We start from the raw sequence: 14,974 nt of genomic DNA on the forward strand, positions 1-14,974 counted from the left end.
AGTTCATAGTTTTATTTCATGTTAATGTATAGCTAAAGAGTTCCGTAATTTAGGGAAATTGCCAAGTATACGCATTCTTTAACAGATGACCTTTCAAAGCAAGAAAAATACCCGTAAAGTAATATCATAGGTAATGAATAGACTGTGTAAGTGGTGATGTTACACTTAAAACAGTTACACATCTTAGAACAGGCTCCTTCATGGTTGAGCCGTTTCTATAGACGAGAAGATTGGGAAAGCTTTTGATAAAAGATTTGTAGAAAGAGCAGCAGTAAGCTACAGTAAAAGAAATGTTTTGTGGACTGTTACTGATTTTTACTTGTTCTTACTGTAACAGTTTGCTATGACTTCTGAATATATTATGTTCAAAAACTAAATCATTTAAATAACTTTGTTAATGCACAGAAAGTGTAAATAGATCTATTTAGAAGTCGAATGGAAACTGGCAGACCTTGGGAAATGTGCAGGTCTGTAAGAGCACACCTCCTCTCTCCATCATCCCCTTCTCACCCTCCCCTTCCCCTCTCTCTGTCCGTCCGTCTCTCTGCCCGTCTGTCTTCAGGTAAAGTGGTTAAATGTGCTTTATTTCTGTGGGTAAGGGGAGCATTGGATCACTGATTCTTTTGGTTAAAAGGAGAAATAGGAGCTACTCCAGAACCAGTGGTCAGACACCGTGAGTGTGTGCCTACTGTTCGGTGCTGTTCCAGACTCTCTGGGGTTTAGTGCTTCATTTGACCTTTACACTCACCTGTCTTTAGTAGTCTGGCCAGATGATGCTATTTCTGTTTCACAGCGAGGTAGTGGAGATAGAACAGTTGAATGGCTTTATGCTGGATTATCCAGCTACCCACCCCAGGTCCCGACTCCTCCTCACTGCCCCCCAACAACCACTTTCTTGTCACACCCTTCTAGAACTGTCTTTAATACATAAAACTTTTCCAGACAAATTTATAAGGCATTTCTTTAATTTCATTATTTCATGTTGTTATCTAAATTTAATGAAATAGCCCTCTTTGATTGAAAGATGATTTAATTTTCTGTAGGTGCCATTGTTATAGAGCGACCCAATGTGAAGTGGAGCGATGTTGCTGGTCTGGAAGGAGCTAAAGAAGCTCTGAAAGAGGCCGTGATATTGCCTATCAAGTTTCCCCATCTCTTTACAGGTGAGATGGCTTGTAAATAAATTTTTTTATGATTTTTTAAAAAGCACACTGATGACTGAGGTAAAGTATTGTGAACTCTGGTCACTGTATCGTAAAGTGTTACTTTAAATCCTCTTACAAGGCAGTGGTATACCCTTACACAGATACTGACTTGGTATGCATATACGTATTTGTAATATATACATATATTTCAGAACAACCTAAATGTCAGGCAGCAGCACGTAAGGTAAGTCAGGGGGAGAGGGTGGAGTACAGCGCACTCGCTAGAATGTATGTACCATTATAATGGACGTGAAAGAATATCTACCTGTATTGTAAAGCTCAAAAAGCAAGTTATACCGTTTGTATCCATATTTAACAGTTTCAGATGAAGCGTGTATCCTCTGGTAGCTCACGATCACTGCAGGGAGAAGGTTGCTAGCCTGCCTTCTGGACCAAGTTGGAGTTCCAGCTCTGCCGCAGGCGGTTTGTCCATGCTGAGCCATCCTTCACGTTGTCCCTTTCGTGACCCATGGCCTGTGTTCGTGATATGGCTATACTCACAGTCTTAACAGTGAAACAGAGGTTTTTCCTTTTAAAAACAAGCTGGTTTATATAGAGAGCAAATCTGGGTTCAAACTGAACAGGTCCAAACAGCAGTGTCCTGTAGAGCAGTGATGACGAGCAAGAGCCCGCTGTCCACCCAGCTTCGAGCTGCGACTCAGAACCTCGCTTCAGGAATACGAAACTAACGGAGTAGAAGTTGTCATCAGAATCCTATAAAGGCACAAAAATGCAGTTGAACTTACGTTGCTTATCCCAGTGTTTCCCAAACATGAGTCCTGTATGTCATCTTCGTGAATTTTGCCATATACGTGTACTATTATTTTTTTAATCTTCTTCTTTAAATCACTTTTAGAGAAACTTACTAAGTTGGAGTATAAATGTACAGGGACATGGAGGAACCCATGTGCGTTCAGCCTCATAAATTATTACCGACGGTAATAATCTCCCAGATAAGAAATCGATGTGAGGAACTTAGAAATCCATCCCTGTGTCTTCCCTCAAGAGAGGGACCTCTCTCTTGACTTCTAACATCACAGCTTGTCTTGCCCACATTTGAACTTTTAAGTCATCTCCTTTGTTTTTACTTAATAACTCTACTATAGAATAATTACTTGGGGGTCTTCCCTGGCGGTCCAGTGGTTAAGATTCCACGCTTCCAGTGCAGGGGGGTGGCAGCTTTGGTCACTGTTTGGGGAACTGAGATCCCATACGCTGTGCGATGTGGCCACAACATTTTTTTTAAGTAATAAAAGACGTCTTTGTGTCTCTATGGGTGAGGAGTGTTTTCATAGAATGTGTTGTAAAAATTATTCAAATGGAAAGTGTTTGTATACCACCTAAAAGCATTTCCTCTGCCAGCACTGGTGTGTGGACCACGCTTAAGGGGACGCTGACTGATGATTGCAGACATTTAACCTGCAAAGAGGATTCAAGTAGAGGCTGCGGCTTCCCTCACAACCGGCAGTGCTTGGCGTCGCGTCCGCCATCTGCGTGTCACTCTTCACAGACCCCCTGTGTCACCTGCAGTGCACACCTAGTAGCTGTTTGGCTTTTTTAAATGTGTGATATTTTATTGCCAGTTGTAACCCAGCCTGGTTTATGTAAGGCAACATTATAATTTCTCAGTAGTAGAACTGAGGTTCAAAGATCTGATTTTGTTCACTTGTTAACTATATTTTGGCAAAACTGGAATTTAAGGTGGAGTCCCCCTATTGTTCTCCAATCATCAGAATGGAAGTCTGCCACCTAAAATAATAATATGTGCTTCCTGTGAAATCAGGAATTGAGTGTAACATCACGAGTCATCAAAACTGTTAGTCTCACCCCTGCAAATGTCATGAATATTAAAGGAAATACTTGCAGCTGCCTTCCCCCTGTGGGTGTAGTTTCTCCTACAATATTCTGAATTTGAGCAGTGCACATAGTGGATGATCAGCAACTGCCTTTTAACTGAGTGCTTTTCCGCCTAATAGACTGGAGGGCCCTGGAGGTCAGAGACCCTTGCGCCGTAGCTCTGTCTGCCACTGTGGCTTCCGTACATAGTGGTCTGATGGTGGGCATGCGGATGACTGCCTGTTGGGAGGATTATAGTGTACAAACACGGTTTTGACAAAGTGGTCTCTAAAAAGGAAATAAAGTACATTTAAGACATATTCACCTTAGATTGATTGATTTAAATTGTGTTTCATCCTCCTGCCAGCTTTAGAGTGGAACCTCTTCATGGTATGCTTCACGGTGGATGACGAAGTTAATGGTCTTGAAGTTCTCATGTTGTTTTTTAATACACATTTTAGGCAAGAGAACGCCTTGGAGGGGAATCCTGTTATTTGGGCCACCTGGAACAGGAAAGTCCTATTTAGCCAAAGCTGTAGCCACAGAAGCAAATAACTCAACATTTTTCTCAATATCTTCCTCTGACCTTGTTTCTAAGTGGCTAGGTGAAAGTGAAAAGTAAGTAGTAAATTGATTTTTTTTAAGTTTTCTTTGCTTGGTGGTCATTCTATCTGTAAAGTCGTAGGTTTCTTACATCATTAATAGGCGTTCCAAAAAGTGCTGTGGTACAGGCGGTATTGATTTCTCTGTCAAACTGTTCCCTAGTTCAAAATTCGTTTCAGAGGGAGAAGAGAGCATACGTGGCACACGTATGGTTTAGCACGTGACACACGTGTGGAGACGGAGATGACAGCCCGTCCGGCACTCTTGCCTGAAAAATCCCAGGGACAGAGGAGCCTGATGGGCTACAGTCCATGGGGTGGCAAAGAGTTGGGCACAGCTGAGCACTCTTAGAGTTCCTATTGATACATTGTTTTATTTTAATGTTTTCATTGTCATGTGTTATTGGCTAATTTTTAGAAATTGAAACTTTTAATTTATTTTTAGGCTAGTTAAGAACTTATTCCAGCTTGCCAGAGAGAATAAACCTTCGATTATCTTCATTGATGAAATCGATTCTCTGTGTGGTTCAAGAAGTGAAAATGAAAGTGAAGCTGCAAGAAGAATTAAGACAGAATTCCTAGTTCAGATGCAAGGTAGTGCTCAACTGATTTAATTTCTGCCCAGTTGTAATCATCTCGGTATAAGTAGTAAAGAGACTTATTTGTATGTTCACTTATACCAGAAACAATATCAATAGAAGGAAAAAGTAGACTTCAAATTTAAATCTTTTGAGAAATATTTTGAAAAGAATATTAATAGTATTTCCCCACAGTTTAGGAGATTCTACTGTTGGGAATATTTATATCATATTCTGGTAGTATGAAATATGATTAAATACAGTGTTTTCAGAGAGAGACTCTCAAGGGGAAGCATTTTTAACAAAGAAATACCACATTCATAAGAGAAGATACAGATGAGGTTTAAAGAACACTGAAATGACAAATTACCTGAAACTATATCTATTTTGCTGTAGGGGTTGGCGTGGACAATGATGGAATTTTGGTTCTGGGAGCTACAAATATACCCTGGGTTCTGGATTCTGCCATTAGGCGAAGGTATGACAATACAGGGAACACTGTATTTCTAATTACAGTGTAGTAAGTGAGTGTCAGTTCCCATTCTGATAACTCTAGAATGTTTTTCAGTGTACGTAAGCCCTGCTGACCCCTGACTTGGCCAGGGGAGGCAGGCATTTGTTGTTAATGTGTTCTGGGTATTTTTCCTTTATTACCCTAAATATATATGTTTAATTATGGTGGATATGGGCCCATTTAATGTGTTCAGCTTAGCTCTGTATAAAAGAGAATATCTAAATATCTTGCTTAGTTCTTGGAAAAGTAATTTTTAATAGAAATTAAATATTATCATATGATAATCTTGATGTAATTTTTCTTTGATTCTAAGGTTTGAGAAACGAATTTACATTCCTTTGCCTGAGGCGCATGCCCGAGCAGCGATGTTTAAACTGCACTTGGGCACCACTCAGAACAGTCTGACAGAAGCAGACTTCCGGGACCTCGGAAAGAAGACTGAGGGCTACTCAGGGGCGGACATAAGCATCATTGTACGGGACGCACTTATGCAGCCAGTGAGGAAAGTGCAGTCAGCTACCCATTTTAAAAAGGTAAGGAACGTTTATCTGTCTTTTCATATATTTTTAAAATCAAGTTTTGAGACCACTGTTGACTTGTCTTTGAAGAATTTTAGGAAGATTTCAGTTTTGTGTAATAAATAAGTGGATTTACACAATAGACGTGTCCATTCCACTGAAATAAATTCTCCCAACGTGTTTTAAAACTACTTTGTATGAGTGCTTTGGAAGCATGTTACCCGTACATTTATACCTCCTTATCAAAGTAAAAACAATGATAGCTAACTGTCGTTTAATAAACTCACGTGCTTGGCACTGGGGTCTCAGCCACCCTCCTCTCGAGCTCCTCCCGTGCACCGCTTGGTCTCATGAGTGACGTAAGCATATATGGTTTGAGAGGGAATTTTGTGCAGTCTTGCCGCTGCTGCTGCTAAGTCGCTTCAGTCGTGTCCGACTCTGTGCGACCCCTTAGACGGCAGCCCACCAGGCTCCCCCGTCCCTGGGATTCTCCAGGCAAGAACACTGGAGTGGGTTGCCATTTCCTTCTCCAGTGCATGAAAGTGAAAAGTGAAAGTGAAGTCGCTCCGTCGTGTCCAACTCTCTACAACCCTATGGACAGAAGCCCGCAAGGCTCCGCCATCCACAGGGTTCTCTAGGCAAGAGTACTGGAGTGGGTTGCCATTTCCTTCTCCGTGCAGTCTTGGGAGACAATTTAAGTAACTGTAGACTAGGTAATTTGGACCTACACTCTTGCTGAGGATAGCAATCGCCAATATGTTCATGAACGTAGATGTGAAAATCCCAAAACACTGTCAGCAAACCTAATCCATCAGTATATGACAAACTAATGTGTCACGGCTCTGATAAGCATATGTGTGTCTATTGTATGCCATGTGTTACCATGGTAAATAATTTCTTTTAAAAATGAGGAGCTTGAATTAAAACCTGAATTTGAAGCCTGACTCCACAATTTACTTATTTTATCTACTTGACCAAATTGTGTTGTTACCTTTTAAGTCTCTCTTTTTTTTTTATCATCTCTTAAGTAAGGATAGTAACACTGCTCTGAAATGCTTTTATGAGAATGAAAAGAGGAAGATTGATAACACAGCGGTCATGGTGCCTGAACAGTCCAGTAGATGTTACTCGCCTCTTCCTCCGTCATTTCAGTACAAGAGAAGCACAGTTAGCTTGGGACCAAGGTTTATGCCACAGCCGTTGGGTTTCTCCTTAACATTCTCTTTGCCGTTTAGAAGGAGCCCAGTCCTCCCCTGCTAAGAACTTTCCAGCCAGTTTTCTGTGTTACTGTTGGGGGCAGCTTATACAACCCAGAGCCAGGCCCTCGTTAGGAGGATAAAGGTGGAGCAGCCAGATCTCTCAACATCAGGCATTCTGTATCCCCAGTCCAATAGATCTCTATGGCTCCATCTTCTCTTCCGCGTTTTGATTAGTAAGAACAAGTTTGCCTGTGATTTTATTTATTAAATGTATCAGCGCTAATCTGGGCCCAGAGGTAAGTCAGAAAGTACAGTGGTCGAAAAACAAAAATCCCTGCCACTGAAATTTTTGTGAGAGAAGACAAACAATGAAATACATAACAAGTAAAGTGAAAATGTTTATTTCTCTGCCCCTACCCTGATCCTAAGACAGTATTTGAGACTGATCATTTAAAACAAGTGCGAAGGACGAAGCAGCCCCCGGCTTGATACGAGTGTGGTGCAAGCTGAAAATTGTATGTCACTATCACAGAGGTTCTTTTTCTGGATATTATGAAAATTCTTTACTTTAAATCAGTTATGAGTTATAAGTTCAGCTAGCACTTAAATTACACTCAGCATTTAATTTTGTACTTATATTTGAAGGAGTTTTTGTTGGAGAGACAGTAATTTCACAATAATAAACCTCCCACAGATCACAAATTTCTTACTATGGAAAATAGAGTAACTTAAAGGAATTTTTAAGTAGGTCTGTTTTTTATTAATTTTTATCGATACATTGGGGTATAGTTGCTTAACAATGTTGTGTTAGTTTCAGATGTACAGCAAAGTAATTCAGTTATACGTACACACAGATCCATTCTTTTTCCAATGCTTTTCCTGTTTTGGTTATTACAGAATACTGAACAGAGTTCCCTGTGTTATACCGTATGTCCTTGTTGATTATCTGTTTTAAATATAGCAGCGTGTTATGCAGGTCTGTTCTTGGTGTCTAGGATTATTACCACTTAATAGCCATTAGAAAAGAAAAAGGTATTTTTAGGCACAGGGAATTTTTTTTTTAACTTATTTTCTCCCTATGATCATGTAAGTAATCTACTGTAGGAAATTTCAAATATAGAAAATCATCAAGAAAAACATTAAAATCAAACACAGTGTACGCCATCACCTGGAGATAATTGCACTTTTTGTTGTATATTCTGTTTGTTTTCAGAACTAAGCATTTTAATAAAACATGATAATAGTACATGTTCATATTTCCTGATAATGGTTTAAATCTTAATATTTATTCAATTTGTTCAAATAAAGATCTCAAATGACTGTTTATTGCAGGTTCGCGGACCTTCACGGGCTGATCCTAACAACATAGTAGATGACCTGCTCACGCCCTGCTCTCCAGGCGACCCTGGTGCCATTGAGATGACGTGGATGGATGTCCCTGGGGATAAACTTTTGGAGCCAGTTGTTTGCATGGTTTGACGTTTTGTTTGCTTTAAAAAAAAAAATGATTTAGCATTATATTTCATAATTTGTCATATAAAATTTTCAGTTTTATAAAATTTACTTTAAAAATGTTAGTATGATCAGCCATGTTTAATAGTAATACTTCAAAGGTTATAGAGATTAATAGAATCTAAAGTATCAAATAATTATCTTTAAACTTTTTTTGAGCTTCAAGGAAAATTTAATTATAAGTGAATAAGCTGTTTTTTAAAACATACGGGTTTCTGATATAGCTCTTACAGTAATATTGTGAGAATGTTTCTCCTTGAGCCTCTGATGTAGTAAAACACGCAGAAACACTGTTGTGTGAATCACAGGATTCATGGCAGGTGTTTTTCTGTTGGATTCATGGCAGTGTTTTTCTGTTTTACGTCTCAAGGCGTCATAGAAAGTTTAAATAATGCAGTACTTTTTTAAAAGCTCTGAAAACAAAATTTTTATCATAAGAAGTTACATTTCTGCAGTTTATATTGCAGGAATTAAAATATTCGTAAAGCATTGCATTTCCACAGCTTCTATTGAGGAAGTGAATAACCTGTGAGACTGCAGGGCACAGGTGTGATCCCTGGTGAGGAAACTAAAACCCCACCCAGCAGCCGCCGAAAGAGAGAGGAAAGATGCCTACTTATTATGAGTGTTCAGTGTTTTCCCCCAGACTTTAAACTTTTTGTTTCGTATTGAGGTGTAGCCAATATGAACATTGAGTTTTAAAATCTTCTCTTAGTTAAAGATTTTTCAGATCTATATGTCGAAATTAACTAACTTTTACATGATATGTAGATCTAGATTTATAAACATATGTACATAAGCTTGTGTGTATATGTATATAATAATATATCTGTAAACATCTAGAAATATTTATGTGTTAATTCACCACTGCTTATCTGAGAAATTATTTAGAAATCCTTTATTTTTTAAAGCTTTCATTCTTTTGATCATTTTTCCATACTATTTTACAGGAGACATGGTCTAAAAGTTAATTTTTTAATAAATTTTTTATATTGATATATTTTCTTTCCATTTTGATTATGACTTTAGCTGATAGTTAAACTTTTTGATAAATTGGTTTTGATTAAATGCTATTATTCTGTTCCACATATGTGAATGAATATATCCCTTCTGAGTTGCATTTTGACAGCTGCTTTCTTAAAAAGTAAACATACAGCCAGAAAAAGGATCGGGTTGATTCTGGAGGCCTTGGTGCTCAGGTGAAGAGGACTGCACTTCTTGGGTGCCGAGGAGCCTTTGAAGGTTATGATCAGGACGGGGCAAGCAACTGAAGGTTTAAAAGCAAAGGAGTAGCATAGTTGAAGTTGCTCTTTGCAAAGAAAGAAAACAGGAGAGGTTATCATCAGTAGTCCGTGACACGCTGCAGATGTTCAGATTAACCTTAGGCGAAAGTTAGTAGTAATAATGCTGCTGATGAAATGTTTTTTATTCAGTTAAATCAATGACTAATCCTCGCCCGTTCTTTTTCCTGACAGTCGGACATGTTACGGTCACTGTCTAGCACAAAGCCCACGGTCAATGAACACGACTTGTTAAAACTAAAGAAGTTTACAGAAGATTTTGGCCAAGAAGGCTAGACCAAAGACGGCAAGGACGACGCTGACCGTGCGTGTTCTCTCGCGTGGGCAGTTTGCTTTTCCTGTGTGGCAGTCAGATTCTTTCCAGTAAAACTCTTACCATAGGGAAACAGATCTCACCTCAGCGTTCCTTTAAGTTTTATATGTACTTTTGCTCCATTACCAATTAAATCCTCCCGTTAACAAAACTTATAAAATAATGGGCCATAAGAAAATGAGTGATATATAAATAGCAGAGAAACAGAAGTTGCCCGGTGAGAAGAAAGTTAAAATCGGGTGACATACAAACATTTTAAATTGTTAGGGATAGTGGTCTTCGCAAAGAGCATACTTTTTTTTTCCAACTAAAACGAAATGGGGTTTATTTCATATTTTGAAAAAAAAATCTTAAGCATCATTCTCATCAAAGTAAAATTCATTTGCTTTACTAAAAACAATTTAAATGCTTTACTCTCAGGGATGGGCAGTAAGACAGCAGAGAGCACTGTGGTCAGGTTTAGAAGGCCCTGGACTGTGTTGTAGCCAAGGGGCTTGCTGACTTTTGATAGGGTGGCTTGTTTCTCCATGTAGATTTAAATAGTTTCTATAAAAGCTGCAAGCTTTTTTATATTTAACTAAGTAATACCTTTCACTGTGCAATCTTTAGAGAAAGACTCTCTAAGTTAGGCGTTGTCTTTGTTTTGAAGAAGAAAATTGTGTCTTTCAGTGTCTTTTTGTAGTAAGATTGACCAAAACAGGTGGTGAATAAATATGTACTTTTTAAATAATTCTGTCATGAAATACTGTATGGGAACCTTTACTTAAAGGAACACACTGCCTCCCTTTGGATTATGGAAAGTTTCTTGTATGTGATATCGGGGTATGTGTGTGTGTATATATATACATATAAATTTTTTAAATATAAGATAGCTAGAGTCTTGTCTTTGACCTTTTAAGTTCAGGGAACAGTTTGTCCTGACCACACATATGTTATCAGTGTAATGGTTCATGACGCTTTAGAAATGAGCTGATAGTCTCCTTAAATAATAAAATGCAGACATGATTTTATGTTATTTTAATACCCTAATCTGAGGGGTGTGTCACACTTCAGCACCAACACTAAGCTGTGCCTTGTACATTTGCATTGGCCTCTCCATGCAAAGTATTATTAAGTCAGCTAGAATGAGGTAGATTTCCTTAATTTACTATGAAGTTCTGCCTTGCAAATGCTATAGAATAACTTGCATTTTAAATTCTATTTGCACATTTTACATATTATGCTATATGGTTGCCTTGGGGTTTTCTGTACAGATTGTTTTTGTTGATACTAAATGGAAATCATAGGCCCAAAATACGCTGTTCTTACGTGAAGTAAATTGACATAACCTACTGTTGGCTGTATTCTGTGTATGCTTCTTTATTTCGGGATCTTCTGTATAGGAGAAAATATATCTAAATTGATGAGATACAAGAGATCATTAAAAATTATTAATTAAAGATGTATCCATGAAAATTCTACTTTAGCTGCCTCAGAATCATACAGTATTGCTATTAAAATCTTGTCATTAAGAGAATTAATATAATTCTGTTAGTATAAACTATATAATAATTGAATCCAGAATTCTTTGTGAATCCAAAATTAGTTTTGAGGAAGTATTTCACTTCAGTTCACCAAATAGTGTGTAAGTACAGCATTAATGACAAGTGAATATTTTATCACGTAATTCTTTTGTGTGCTCTGAAAACCATGCCTCAGTATCTATGTCACTTTTAGCCATTTTCCACATTTCTGCTTTTAAAACTGTTTCTAGAATCTACTAATAATTTTAAACTTATTCTAGAATGGTGGAGCATAGACCATCTCCATGTGCTCTTTATGGGCAGATAACTACTCAAGAGGAAGCTGAATGCTCAGGCTCTCTCTGCCTGGATGTTGACCATTACGATTTTTGCTGCTGTTGAGTTGCTCGGTCCTGTCCAACTCTTTGCAGCCCATGGAGTGCAGCACACCGGGCTTCCTTCTCCTTCACCATCTTCCAGAGTTTGCTCAAACTCATGTCCATCGTGTCGGTGATGCCATCCAACCAGCTCATCCTCTGTCGTCCCCTTCACCTCCCGCCTCAGTCTTTCCCAGCATCAGGGTCTTTTCCAATGAGTCAGTTCTTCTCATCAGGTGGCCAAGTATTGGTGCTTCAGCTTCAGCATCAGTCCTTCCAATGAACATTGAGGGTTGATTTCCTTTAGGATGGACTGGTTGGATCTTGCTGTCCAAGGGACTCTTAGTCTTCTTCTAAGCCAACAAGTAAAGCTGACTTTCCTTTGCAGTAGCATGGTGCTTGACACTGTTTATTATGTTTATTATTTCAAGCCTTTACTTAATAAAGGCTTGAAAAAATTGGAGTTATATCCATATTTATCAACTTCCTAGATTATCTTTGAGAGTTTTCATAAAAGAGATAATTTGAAGTTGCTTTGTTCCTGCTGGTCTCCTGCTGTGGTGGTAAATGTCAGTCTTGGTTCTTGGAGCTGAAATCATAGGTGTACCAGAGCTGGCTGGCTCCTTTGGCCCCAAGATCCAGATTTTCTTATTCCTGACTGCCTGGGCAGCTTGAAACCTGTCACGGGGGCCGTGATCTTCACCATAGAATCCAGTAAGTTTCCATTTACATGGCACGGGACAAAGCAAGAACTGTAGTTTAAAATCAAAAAATTTGTATTTCCTATGTTTACAGAAATAAAGGAGAAAAGTTATGTCTCTGAAGAGTCATAAAAAGCATTTAATAAAATTCCAGCACCATTTGTGATTTTTTTTTTAACTTTATAAATAAGGGATTGAAGAGAACATCTTATTTTAATAAAGAACATCTACCAAAGAAACAAAAACTCTAACGAGTACCATACTTTATTGTGAGTTATTGAAAACTTGGCTCCCCAGACATCGGGAAGAAGACCAGGGTGCCTGCTCCCACCATGCCTTTCAGTTCTGTGCAGGAGATTCTACACAGTTGTAGGAAAAGTAAACGTTCAGGGTTTAAAAGGAAGAAACTCAATTGTCATCCTCAGGTGACATGACTCTCTATGTAGAAAATCCAAAGTAACAAACAGAGTCTGAGCTTAACACGATTAGAAGATGCAGGTTAGTAAGTAAAAATTGTATTTCTATATTGTAGCCACAGTTAGAAACTGAAATGAAAACAACCCCGCCCCTGCTTTATTTTTCTCTGTAGTTCTTACCATCATCTAACATACTGTGTACTTGACTGCTTTTCTTATTTGTGATTTCACCTCACGTTTGTTCCGGGAAAGCTGGGGTTGTCTTTTTCCTCTGCTGTCCCTTCAGTATCTGGAACAGTACTAGTGCCTGATGGGTGGTCAATAAATATTTATTGAGTGAATGAATCTTTGTATTTTTCCTAAGTCTGAATACTTTACAAAGAATGTGTATAATTTTTGCCCCTCTTTCTCTCCCTGCCAACCCTACAAATTTTACTTGTAAAAGAAGAAAATTAGGAATGAAAACACATCAAGAGTTTGGTGGTTTAGTTGCTAAGTTGTGTCCAACTCTTGTGACCTCATGGACTGTAGCCCACCAGGCTCCTCTGTCCATGGGATTCTCCAAGCAGGAATACTGGAGTGGGTTGCCATTCCCTTCTCCAGGGGATCTTCCCAACCCAGGGATCAAACCCAGGTCTCCTGTATTGCAAGTGGATTCTTTACCAACTGAGCCACCAGGCAAGCCCACATCAAGAACAATGGCTAAATCTGTGTGATAGAAATATGGATACTTATTAATTTTTTCTTTGTTTTTATCTTTATGTTAATTTCCCCGAATTAAAAGTCTTTAAGAAAGAATTGCAGTCAACTTGTCAGCTAGTGACAGGACTTTGTCTCCTCTGGAACCTGATGAAATAATAGAAAAGGAAAGGTTTTAAGGAAAAAGGACAGGAAGGATGTTCACCAAACAAACGTACTTTGGAGGCATGTTCGTCTCCATTGCCTACATGGTTGTGGGGACGCCCCGCCTCCGGATCCTGGGAGCGCAGTGGGGAGGCCCTCCTCTCCTCCTCAGGTGGTGGACCCCACCCGGGCCCCTGACCGGCTTTGGCTTTTCAGGCTCTGCTGTGCAGTCCTTCAGTCTTGAGCACCGCAAAGATGGCAGGACTTTAAAAACAAGGTCACAGCAGCATCAACAGCATCTTAAGTAGGTGGATGGGACTCTGGTAGCTAATTGTGGCCTCGTGGAATGAAGTGCCCAGTGAGGGGAAGACGTTGAGCAGGAGCCGGGGTTCCATCCCTGGATCAAGAAGACCCTCTGGAGGAGGCAGTGGCTCCCCACTCAAGTCCTCTCGCCTGGAGAATCCCACGGACAGAGGACCCCGGTGGGGCTACAGTCCATGGGGTCGCAAAGAGTCGGACACGACAGAGCGTCTAAACAACGATAGTACTAAACGAGATGAAGGCACGAGAACGTGGAGGACGCTCACTGGAAACCTGGACCCTCAGGACTTGCTGCAAGAGACAGCGGCAGCCACAGCACTGAAGCTACCAGAAGCAAAAGTCGGCATTTGATCCTGCAGGTTGCCAGACTGTATGCTGGAATACACAAATTTCATCGACTTTATGTGACGGTCAGGAACTTTGGTCGAGTAGGAGCCATACTACTGAAATACTTCCACTTGTGAGGATTTGGAAGATCCTGAGTACCAGGCAATATGTGGAGGGCTGTGTGGGAATGGATGATGTTGGTGATGAGCCAAGAATCTGGTTGGGGAGCTTGTAGCTAATTACTGAATTTATCAGTATGGGTTCAGTAAACATTCAGGATTTAGAATTTTGGTTTGAGCAGCAGAGAGTGATTTCAGTTGTTTGCTAGACTGGTTGAAGAATCTGAACTTGACTGTCAACTGCTCTAAACTCCACTAAAGTGACCCCTGAGTTGGGAAGATCCCCTGGAGAAGGGGAAGGCTACCCACTCCAGTATTCTGGCCTGGAGAATTCCGTGGACTGTATAGTCCATGGGGTCGCAAAGAGTCGGACACGACTGAGTGACTTAAAAAAAAAAAAGTGGTGGAAAAGAAAGAATCTCATATCTAGGAAATAGGAATGCTGGAGTAGATTTTATCACATGAGAACCACTCACAAAACCACATGTTCCTGGAAGAGACCCAGAACCCAGCCCCTTAAGCGGGGCACTGACAGGTGAAGGAGTGCATTCCAGAGTGTTTTCCAGGGCCTTCACTTTCATCGGAGCTGGAGCAGTCTCGGCTGCAAAAGTCAAGTAGTAGCAGTTAGCACGAGCCAGGGGGACTTGGTCACCGCATTAAGCAGCAGGGTTGGAGTGATAAATCAGAGTGGACTTTCCTGCAGAGGTCATGATCAGTGGTGGCAGGGTCCTTAAGACCGTGAGTAAGGCGCTGCAGCAGTAGTACAAACAAAACACGCCTGCCTGGCGAG

The 14,974-nt window shown here is 39.8% G+C and overlaps 1 protein-coding gene across 1 annotated transcript in view; it reads left to right on the forward strand.

The window, feature by feature from the left end:
• The window catches only part of VPS4B (vacuolar protein sorting 4 homolog B (S. cerevisiae)), a 31,115-nt gene extending 18,200 nt beyond the window's left edge, over window positions 1–12,915 (forward strand). Inside the window, exons 5-11 of the mRNA XM_010854739.1 lie at window positions 1,044–1,163; window positions 3,503–3,659; window positions 4,089–4,237; window positions 4,618–4,699; window positions 5,049–5,268; window positions 7,785–7,925; window positions 9,440–12,915. Of these exons, the coding sequence (XP_010853041.1) occupies window positions 1,044–1,163; window positions 3,503–3,659; window positions 4,089–4,237; window positions 4,618–4,699; window positions 5,049–5,268; window positions 7,785–7,925; window positions 9,440–9,541 (971 nt within the window). The 3' untranslated portion in view covers window positions 9,542–12,915. The remainder of the gene's footprint in view (window positions 1–1,043; window positions 1,164–3,502; window positions 3,660–4,088; window positions 4,238–4,617; window positions 4,700–5,048; window positions 5,269–7,784; window positions 7,926–9,439) is intronic.
• The last annotated feature ends 2,059 nt before the right edge of the window (window positions 12,916–14,974 follow it).

The sequence above is a fragment of the Bison bison genome, unplaced genomic scaffold (assembly GCF_000754665.1).
Source record: "Bison bison bison isolate TAMUID 2011002044 unplaced genomic scaffold, Bison_UMD1.0 scf7180017864349, whole genome shotgun sequence".
NCBI lineage: Eukaryota > Metazoa > Chordata > Mammalia > Artiodactyla > Bovidae > Bison > Bison bison.